Here is a 10,672-nt window from a genome sequence, read left to right on the forward strand (position 1 = left end):
TTCTATCCCACTACCAAATATAGCTCTTAAGTCCTGCGCCGTGATAGCTGGCCCTTCATTGACCTGAGTGGACCAAGGATGTAAACCCGTCGTCCAATAATCTTTCTTAACTTTTTTGATGATTTAGACGTTCACACGGTTCCTATCGCTTAAACTTCCTTAGAAATATTGTACGTAGCATAATTTTTATTACTCACTCTCTTAGCGAAATCTAAAGCCTGGATAGTGCCGTTCTTTGTCTGGGGTTGACTGCACTTTTTCTCCTTGCTGATTAAGGACTTCATTTTTGAAACTAGGTTTAATTTAAATATAGGAAATCGGAATTATCTTTAGAAAGAAGGAACTTTATTTTGGTATCAAGGAGGCACACTTGTGCCTCTATAAAGAGGCGACCCACCACAATGTTAAGCGATTTCAGGTCCTAGAGGTTGCAGAGAGACGGCGGTGATCGCATTTTGTAGCCCAAGCTTAAAGTAAGAAACGTGCAAAATTTCATCCTCCTCCGACTTTATCTTCATGGGGTAAACTGGGCTGGAAGTTTCGACTCTTCGACTACAGTCCCCCTTTGAAGTTGTCCGATTGGGCTGAAATTTAAAAGTTAAGCTTTCCTAGGGCCCGGGAGCTTATTCTCGGAATTTCACCTCAATCTGATCACCCCTTGCCTGTTTTCAAAAAACCAAATATAGCCACTTAAACTTCATTTCTCTTTTTTTTTGTTATCCAGGCCTACAGGCCACATTTGGCAACTGATCCGGGTGAATGAGGACTCATTCGAAGCAGAATTTGACTTGTTAGGGCCTTTTGATATTTTCAGACCGAAAAAATTATCCCCCGAATGTACATTTACGAAAAACCTCGTTTTCCTATAATAGCCCATGTTAATTTTTCCCACCACAACCCCCCTTTAACGTTGTCTGATCGGGCTGAAATTTAGAGGATAGGCTTTCCTTGCGCCCGGGAGCCTATCTTCGAAAGTTCAGCTCAATCTGATCACTCCTTCTTTGTTTTCCAAAAACCAAATATCAAGTTCTTTGGGAATTTGTTTATGTCAAAAATAGACTCCCAGTATTAAAAAACAATTACTCTTGTGTATCTTTAGTGCAGCGGTCGAGACTCCTGACTGTCAGGCGGAAAACCCGGGTTCGATTTACTGTCAGAGGAAATTTTTTATATACTGAATTTAAAGTTTAAAAAAGAAGCTCAGTTTCTTTTTTATATTATTTGAAAAAAATTACGTTTTCTAAAGAGTTAAAGAGGCTGAGTTACAAGGTCGACCCTTAAAACGTACAGGGATTAGGAGGCACCCTGTACGACGTGATTTGAGTATTCAGGAATTAAAAGCCTTAACACAAGAATGTTCAAGAGCGGGGGGTTTGGGGGGTGGCAGCCCCCCAACTTTAACTCCTGACACAATCAGCTAACAGTTAGTTAAGCAATAATAAGTAATAAACTGTACAAAAACGTGCAGAAATTATTTGAAAAAATCTACGTTTTCTAAAGAGTTAAAGAGGCTGAGTTACAAGGTAGAACCTTAAAACGTACAGGGATTAGGAGGCGCAGTTGGGGTGCTGCCGCCCCCCAAACCCCCCGCTTTCGCAGCCTTTAAATAAAAAAAAAGTTTTTTAAACTGAAAGTAAGGAGCGACATTAAATCTTAAAACGAACAGAAATTATTCCGTATATGAAAGGGGCTGTGCCCTCCTCAACGCCTCGCTCTTTACGCTAAAGTTTGACTTTCTCACAACTCTTTTTTTAAACAATAAAAACTTTAGCGTAAAGAGCGAGGCGTTGAGGAGGGCACAGCCCCTTTCATATACGGAATAATTTCTGTTCGTTTTAAGATTTAATGTCGCTCCTTACTTTCAGTTTAAAAAACTTTTTTTTATTTAAAGGCTGTGCCTCCTAACTGTGCCTCCTAATCCCTGTACGTTTTAAGGTTCTACCTTGTAACTCAGCCTCTTTAACTCTTTAGAAAACGTAGTTTTTTCAAATAATTTTAAATACATCGCATTTTACTCATGGTACAAATAGTGCCTCAAATCCCTGAAAAATGGTATTGGATATAAGATAACCAACCGATTTTTCCTTGTCTACAAACCTCAACTGGAGGTTTTGAGTCTCCCGTCTTCAAAAACGAGGAAAATCGCTTTTTTGCATAATTAGCACGTATCTCATTTTTTTTTTTTTTTTTGCCAGGGCTAGAAAGTTACCAAAAGATCCCAAAGAGATGTTCAGTGGCTCAATTAAAATCTAAAGCCTCTTTCTACGTGCCCCGATAAATTCGTCTCAGCAACCCTATCGTAAAATTCCATAGGGCACCAAAAATGACATTACAGTGTAATGACATTTTGTAGTGTAAAGGTTGGGAAGCACAGTAAGGTTACCGCTATAATTTCCATGGATAAGCCTAAACCGGAGGCCTATACTGCCACCCTCAAGTATACTCCCCCTCCCAACACCTTTTAAAAAAACTGAGCAATGAACAAAAAAAATAGTTTTCATCTTCACCAAAATAGATGATTTTTTATGGGAAAACTCTCAAAGACAGCTGTGACAACATACCACTCAGGCTTTTTTTATTATGGAACCAAGTTCCGCATATCTTATGGGAAAGTTTAAGGGAAATTGGAAGTGGAAACGAGGTTTAATGTTGTATTTTTACAAAAAATCATTCTGTGACTGTGACTACTTTTAACTGCGATTACAACTACTTTTAATCTAGACTGCTGCTACTTACAATTAGGACTGCAACTACTTACTTCTTGCGGCAGCGACTACTTGTGACTGTGACTACATGCGACTAATTGCAACAGTGACTGTGAACGTAGACTACTTTCGACTGCAACTTGAATACGATGACTTGCAACCGTGACTACACCTATTTGCGACTGCAGCTACTTGAGACAAAAACAAAGAGGAAAAGAAATCTCAAGAAGAAGAACAAGACAAACTAAAATGACGCGGTTATTTCATCTGTATAAAAACAAGGCGTCTTCAATGCTAAAAAACAAAGAACCTCATGGACACCCATATGGGGGGAGGAGGGGCTCCAGTCCCCCTCCTGGCTGAATGATGCTGCTTTATATTTTTATATTTCTATTTGAGATTTCTATTATACAGTAATGGAAATTCCGATTAGACCAGGTAACCCCCCCCCTAAAATTCAGCTTATGGGCGCCCATGAATAACCTAAAACCAAATAAAATCTAAACCTAACAAATAATAAAAACACTATAGAATTTTTGCTACTGTGTTTGAGCACCAGAGAAGCTAAACAGAGTTGCTTCAATGAAACCACTGTAGCGACTGGATAAAAATAAAATGAATATGAAATTAATCATTTTGTTGAAATAATCCTTTTGCTTGCTTCTCCTGCTGCAATTCTCCTAGGTGTTGTATTTAATCAAGTCCCCTGGTGATTTTGTAAAACTTCATTACCCATATTAACTTTTGGTTCACTTTTCACAAGAACGTTATAAATCGCATCAACATTTTAAATACCTGTATCTCAGTTTATTGAAAGATTAGCAAGAATATGTTTGTTTTTTTATTTCAATGGCTTCCCTGGCCCACTGTGTCAAGCACTCACTCGTTAGAAATTGCCCTTTTACGCAAGCACGTTGTTAAATCACAATTTGATTGGATCTGTGTTGTGTTTGGTCCGTGTATTAGTTTTTTCCGGACTTTTACTAATCAACAACTATAGTTTTTCCAATGTGAGGTCTTACTTTTCTTTTCTTTTCTCTTTGACTTTTATCGTGTTATCGTGATTTTTTTATGTCCTTGGTATTTCGAATAATATTTTGGCCGACTAGCGATATTATTTTGCCTAGTCTTCTTAATGTTTTATTTTATGTTTAATGATATACATATCTGTATTCTTAGGTTTCAAGAGTGAATGGGCCACTGTGAAAGATGGGTACTTATATGTCGGAGGCCTTGGAAAAGTATGGACAAATTCTAAGGGTGAAACAGTCAATCATTTTCCTCAATGGGTGAAGTCAGTATCTCCGAAAGGACATGTTAAGCACCATGATTGGCAGATGAATTATGAAGCTTTAGCAAAGGCAGTTGACATTCATCATCCAGGTATGTGAAAATTATAAATGTGTAAATAAGATAGAAGAGCAATGTCCACTTCTTCTCATTAGCCGTGGAAAATATGTAGGGCTTAAGCATGCACCCTCGGCAGCTTTGGCAGGATTGCTCGGTAAATTAAACTAATTTAACTCTCATTCAGTTCAACTCAACCCAATATTTTTTTTTTCTAATTTCTCAAAATTTTCTAATAGTCCTGCGCATTGCTGGGCTGTTTCCCAACATTGATGAAACAAATTTTTGTTTCATCAAACGTTGTATTATAGTTTTAAAGATCGAATAACGATCATTCTAGAGATGTCTAGTAAAATCTTTACTAAAGTCTAGAAAATATTTAATACCAAAAAAATCTGAAGTGGTGTATACAGAATTTCTTGATCTTGTAAATTTTTTTTTTTGGCAGAGTTCACCAAAATTTAGGAGATATAATCTGACAATATAAAAAACAGTGTTTTTCTCCCTGAATTGTAAAGCTCATTTTTGTGGATTTTAAAATGTTATACTAAACACATTGCATGAGAACCTGTGGAGCATCCATTGAAACTGGCCTATAACTTTAGGCTATTTGATACACGAAGCATGTGCTTGGAGTGACATCAAACGAAAGTGGGTGTTTCTACCTCGAAGAGAGAGTAAGGAAGCATATAATGAAGAAGACGATGAAAATAGAGGAACAAATCTGATGCTAGTTACTGATGAGGGTTTTTCAGATGTTGAGGTGAGTGATTACTCTTTTAATCTTTTTCGGAAGGAAAATCTTTGTTAAGACTTTTGTTGAATCTCCAGTCTCTGTGGCCTGACATAAATATCATAGAATTGTTTATTTCCAAATTTCTAATGCCTTGCTCCTCTGACGACAAATTATTGACTTTCTGATTTTCTTAGATCCTATATCCTAATCCTCAGGAATTTTTGCGTATCATCAGCATCTTCTCTCGCTAATGAAAGGAATAATAACATATTTGTAAATGCTAGACAAACTTAGCATTTTCTTCCAGTATTTCAAGAGCGTAACTATCCGAACATTTTTTTTTTCTTTTGTTCATGGAAAAGATGTCTTCTTGGCAAATATTCTAAATCTGTAAAGAATGAACGCGCGAAAAATAGAATAAGTTTGACCACCCGTCACTGCGCATTTAAAGTGATTGTATAAGCTTAATCTTCTTTTGGAAATATTGTGTAGTGAAGTATCCTATATAACAAATCCAATATCTAAAACATTCAGTCTTATTGAGTCAAAGTTTCACACTCAAATAAGTCGTTGTAAAAAAAAAATGATAAGATAAGCGTTAGTCTAGAAAGAAATCTAACTTCGAAAGCTAGCGTGAAATAGGCCCTTATTGAATAAATACAGTCGTTTTTTTTATTGAAAAATGCCACGTTTGCTCATCTTTAAGCAGATCTGTGTGGTTTTCCGTGTGATACAATATCCGTCTGATGCAAGGGTCTTTATCATTTTCTTACAGTCTGTGTGCTAGGCATGAGTACAAAAATAGAAAAAAAAAGTGTAGATAGTGAATAATATAAATGTGAATAAAGTAAATAGTGAGAATAGTATAAAAAACGGAAATAAAAGCAGTAAGCTTTTAATAGTTTTAAGGCCAGAAAACTGACCTAAAAGATGATTTTGTTGAATAGTGGTGTCCTTCATGAAACATCGCAAAGTCTTTCTTATATCCTTCGGATGTTAGATGAAGATACAGTTAATATTCCTTCTAGGCGAAACTGACAATGTCCTCTTTCTCTCTTAATCTGTTTAATTTTAGGGCTTTTATTCCCTGTAAAGCATAGGATTTTGCGACAAGGCCACAGCCGTAACTTTCAGCAAAATGACAGGATACTTATGCAATCGGATTCATTAGTTTGGACCTATCCTTTCACCAATCCATAATTATGATTTTGCTGATACTTTTTCTTAAAGAATATTCTAAGCTTGCTGAAAAAATAGAAAATATCGCTATTTTTGCCTATTTTGCCTATTCCTATTTTTTTCTGTTCTTAAAATGTTTTTTCAATTTAAAAAAAAAGAATGTAAAGTGAATATCAAAAACGTAATTAAGTAGCTGGATAAAGAAGAATTTCAGCTACTAAATTATACCCAAAATAATAGTCTCACGTTAGAACATTAAAAAGGTAGGACTGCAGAAAAACAATATACCAACAACTTGCACAGGAAACATAAACGTTATACTTTTTAAATTATTAAAATAACAGACTAAGAAGAAGTAGTCAATGAATAATGATGTACAGGAACAAGAGATACTGAAAGATAATTTATTTTAGCATGGTTTTATTGAGTGGAAATACTATTTTAAGAGAAAAACTGTAACCAGAACTTAAAGAATAAGAATATCCGAAATTATTTTATGGAAATAAGTGAAAAAGTTTTTTTTTTGTTATCGACAAAGGCAGAAAATTAAAGAACAGGAGTGGAATAAAGAAAAATAAAAGTATAGATGGTGTTTGCAACCTATAAATAAAAGAGTTTTAAGATTTATCCCAAATACGTTAAAAATCTCCATAGAACCTTGAAGGAAGAAAGAGACATAAGTATTTAATCAAATAGATTATCTTAATGAAAGAAAATCGAAGCAATTAAAGGCAGGGAAGTGGTGTGATGTATTAACGAATCTTTCTTCGACAAATGACTTATGGCGATCGCTTTAAGTATCTCAATATATTGACACAGACCATAGTAATTTCACAGAGGCTCTGCGTCACCCCTAATATCAACCTAGGTCACCATTGGGGAAGGCCCACGCCCTCTAAACATTTTTTTCTTTTTTTAACAAAGTCCTGGCCCAGTGTCACAAATGCATATAAGATAATAATACAGCACGATAATGTGAAGGATAAGTTGAAAGGATAGTAATATGGCCTTTGTCATGACCCAATTAACCACACAGTATCCTTGGTAGGTCTGTCAAAACTAATTTGAGTATCTGAGCCCTGGGGTGTGTAGTAAAGCATGGTGAGAGCTACATAGTTTAAATATTCCGACAGTGAGTTCTTATTAAATGAGTAATTTCAGAAAAATTTAAACCTTGCATGTACTTTTTCTGAAAATATTCTGTTCGCTGTCACTAGTTTTTAAGGGGCTGACTTGTAAAGAAACGCGGCAAGGTCTGATCCCCATACTTTCCTGTTTTGTGGCTTTCCTGTTCTCCCAAGAGTTGTTGCAGTAGTTTTTGACATTTAAACTTTCAAGAATAGGCATCAACTTAGAATGAACAGAAAAATTGCATGTTCTGAAAAAATGAACAGAAAAATAGCAAGAGTCGACCCGGAAAGATTGGTGGTCTTTGCTTAATTTTGAGCAGTTTTCACTTGCATTTCTATGAATTTATTGAGTAAATAGAAGTAATAAGGGTCTAAATAAATGCAGGTATCTGCATCAACATTCAATCATTTTTTTATGCGCTATTGCACGTTTTTGTTCAGTATTTTGGATACATTTAATAACACAAGAGTTCATGGGAGGAGAAGAATTTTTGTCTCTAGCGCCATCCTCCCCACCCTAGGGACGTCCCTGCCTGTGAGGGAGTGTGGATCCTCCAGCTCCGAGGGTGGTCAAAATGTTAAGCCCTGTCCTTCGTTAAAAATAAAGCCCGAGACCCTGTATAATAGTTATTATTTGGCACTTATAATGGAACTTATTTTTACACTTATTTTTACTTAGCCTTGGTAGACAGCTTAACTCTTTCGCCCCGGTTTCAAACAAATCTCGCTCACTAGGAAATTTCATCTTTTTTGAAAATTGGTTGAATAAATTTATTTTTAATAATATTCAAAAAAATTTAATTATTCATTTTTATCCAAACAACTTTTACAAAAATAAAATCTATATAATTGCTGTTAATAAATGTTCGTAAAAATTGAAACCCCATCTTACATTCAAATTTTTCTAAATTATATCCTTGTGGAAAAAAAAGTATTTTCAAGAAAGGAACACAAACAAATGCAGTTTTATGTTTTTTCCAGGCGGGGGGCCGATCAAAACATTGTCCTATGTGCAATGTCTTCTCACCTTATCACAAAGAAAAACTAATTAGGCAAATCTCCCAGGATTACTGGTTTTATTAATTATCAGTATGAATAATGCCGCTTCTTCATGTCTGATCTTTGGTTATTACGTGAAACGTCAATACAAATATAATCGAAATTTTGTGAAATGAGCGAGTTGATTTGTGATTTAAGAAGAATTTCTTTGATAATTTTGTTGATAAAATTGCGTGATGCAAGAGGGAAAATATTTAACGCTTAAGCTGTAAAAATCTCAACTTTTTTTTCTGATATACGTTTTCATCCTTTGTGTAGTTGAAAAGCATTTAATTATAAATATTCTAGACTGCTTGAAATATAGCACTTTGATTAAGGCCCTAACGGTGGATAAGTTTAATCTACCACCCTCTCGTCCCATTTTCCAAAAACTATCAGTGTTTCTATTATTTTATTAATTGCCTTTGTTTTTGTCTTAAAATATTGGCCCACATCTCCAGAAATAGTTTCACGTATGTGCAAACCTCGATGCTATTGAGAAAGTAGAGCTGTATCCTCGTTTTATGGCAGTGAAGCTTTGCCAGGATCAAACTCAGAAGCGCTTATGGTGGACAATGAGGTAGAAAGAAGGGGGAGGGAGTGGGGTTCTAACTCAGACACAAGCAGTCGGTAGTTTTCTGGGCTGGGAGGAATCTAGATGCGAAATCTACTCACTTTCAGCTAGCGTGAATATAGCCAACCTCCTGCTCACTCTTCGACAAAGAAATAAAATGTTCCATCGTAAAAAAAATCATGAGCATCTACAACTAGCGTCAACAGTTGCATCAATTGACAAGAATGAAGGGGAGGAGCAAAATGTATTTTTCAAAATTTGAGAGGGGGTATATGGGCATTTTTAATAAAAATTCCAAAAAAAGGCATTTCATTTAAATGTATTTTTAACCTTCAAACAGCTATATACAGACCAAATAAAACTCTGAATATATAAAAGAGATATTTCTTGTTTTTTAATAGTCAGAGTAAAAGGAACCCTGCTTCAACTGAAATTTATCAAGCGGTTTAGCCTTTTATACAAATTTGATCATTGTTTTAAACGTTTCTGTCCCTTGGCCCTCGCCTGAAAGGCTCACCTGTACTTACATTGAACTAGGGTTATCACTGTTTCTCCTAAGCCTTGCAACCTCTCAAGATTTTTACGAATATTTCTTGATTTCAACATCTTTGAGTTGACAGTGTTTTTTTTTTCAGGATTCAATTTCAGGAATTCAGTTGTATATTTAGTCCAAATCACCCCGGGGAGAGAGAGGGGGTTCAGGTGCAGGAAAGGTCTGTTTCCTGTCATAGCAAGATCAAAAATTACGAATTTTCAAATTTAGGAGCGAGGTTGTAAAGCCTTACAGCCTTTCCCAATAGATGTGTCACTGTCATATGAATGCATCCATTGTTATATCAGGGATTGGTTGTGTTGATGTTCTACTAGTATTTTTTTTTTTTTTTTTTTTTTCATGAAAAACTGAGTCACGTTATGGGAGTTTGAAACGGCCATCCAATTATATAAATTTGCTCATTACTACGAGTGTAAATTAGAACATCCAAACAACAATTGAAAACCTAAAATTTAAACTGAAAATTAAATTAAAATTCGGATTTGAATCATTAACTTATAATTGAACGTGGTCCCCTGGTGGTGATAGTAAGGTTTACCTGCCTGTCGAATGTCCTTTTTCAGATATTCCAAGTTTATGAAAATTCTTCGAGCGAATGTACAGGCTTTCTGGCTCTGATAAAAAGGTTATCTGACTTGTAACACTTCTCATTTGGTCTTTAACGCTATATGCCTACAGTAAGAGAAAATCAGTATCGTTTTTACATTCTCCTTTAAATTTAATTTTTGCACTTCGACAATTATTGGTTTATGAGATGATTTTCAGTATTAGATTTTTCATTTTTCAGGTCAAACGTGTTGGCACAGTAACTCCAACTCATGGGTTTTCGAGTCTAAAATTCATCCCAGGCACTAATGATGAATGGATAGTCGCACTAAAATCAGAAGAAACGAACGGGAAAACGTCTACATATGCATTGGTTTTTAACATGGATGGCCACATCATTTTACCAGAAACTCAAGTGTCTGCTGAGCATAAATTTGAAGGAATTGAATTTTTATGAAGTTTGTCAAAATTTAGGGTTTCATTGGTTTCTATTTATTCTTTTAACCATTGACTTTGCTACTATTTTGTATCTATTTTACTTGTATTTACTGTCATATTTTAAAATTTTGGTTTCTAGGATTGTAGTGTTTATTTTGAATTCGTTTTTCATTCGAGAAGGATTAATAGACTGTAATATCTCACATTTTTTTTCTGGTAAACTAGCTAACATTTATTCCGAATATATAGTCCAAATTTGGTGAATGTCCGAAATGCCTTTTTTTTTCTCCTTGGATTTAATCAGCGTTGCCAGTCAACTTTTTCAATTTAATGCAAGGTTTGATGATGACAGGTTAGGTTGGGTTGGATTAGGTTGGGTTTACTTAGGTTAGGTTCTTTACCCGTTTCTTATATTTATAAGCAAAT

The 10,672-nt window shown here is 35.2% G+C and overlaps 1 protein-coding gene across 1 annotated transcript in view; it reads left to right on the forward strand.

The window, feature by feature from the left end:
• LOC148940002 (soluble calcium-activated nucleotidase 1-like) overlaps positions 1–10,388 on the forward strand; it is a 47,732-nt gene extending 37,344 nt beyond the window's left edge. The window contains exons 4-6 of the mRNA XM_089106335.1: positions 3,885–4,088; positions 4,658–4,815; positions 10,050–10,388. Coding sequence (XP_088962461.1) covers positions 3,885–4,088; positions 4,658–4,815; positions 10,050–10,265 — 578 coding nt within the window. The 3' untranslated portion in view covers positions 10,266–10,388. The remainder of the gene's footprint in view (positions 1–3,884; positions 4,089–4,657; positions 4,816–10,049) is intronic.
• Positions 10,389–10,672: the final 284 nt, after the last annotated feature.

Source organism: Artemia sp. Qi Xiang Cuo, chromosome 20 (genome assembly GCF_049724085.1).
Source record: "Artemia sp. Qi Xiang Cuo chromosome 20, ASM4972408v1, whole genome shotgun sequence".
Lineage (NCBI taxonomy): Eukaryota > Metazoa > Arthropoda > Branchiopoda > Anostraca > Artemiidae > Artemia > Artemia sp. Qi Xiang Cuo.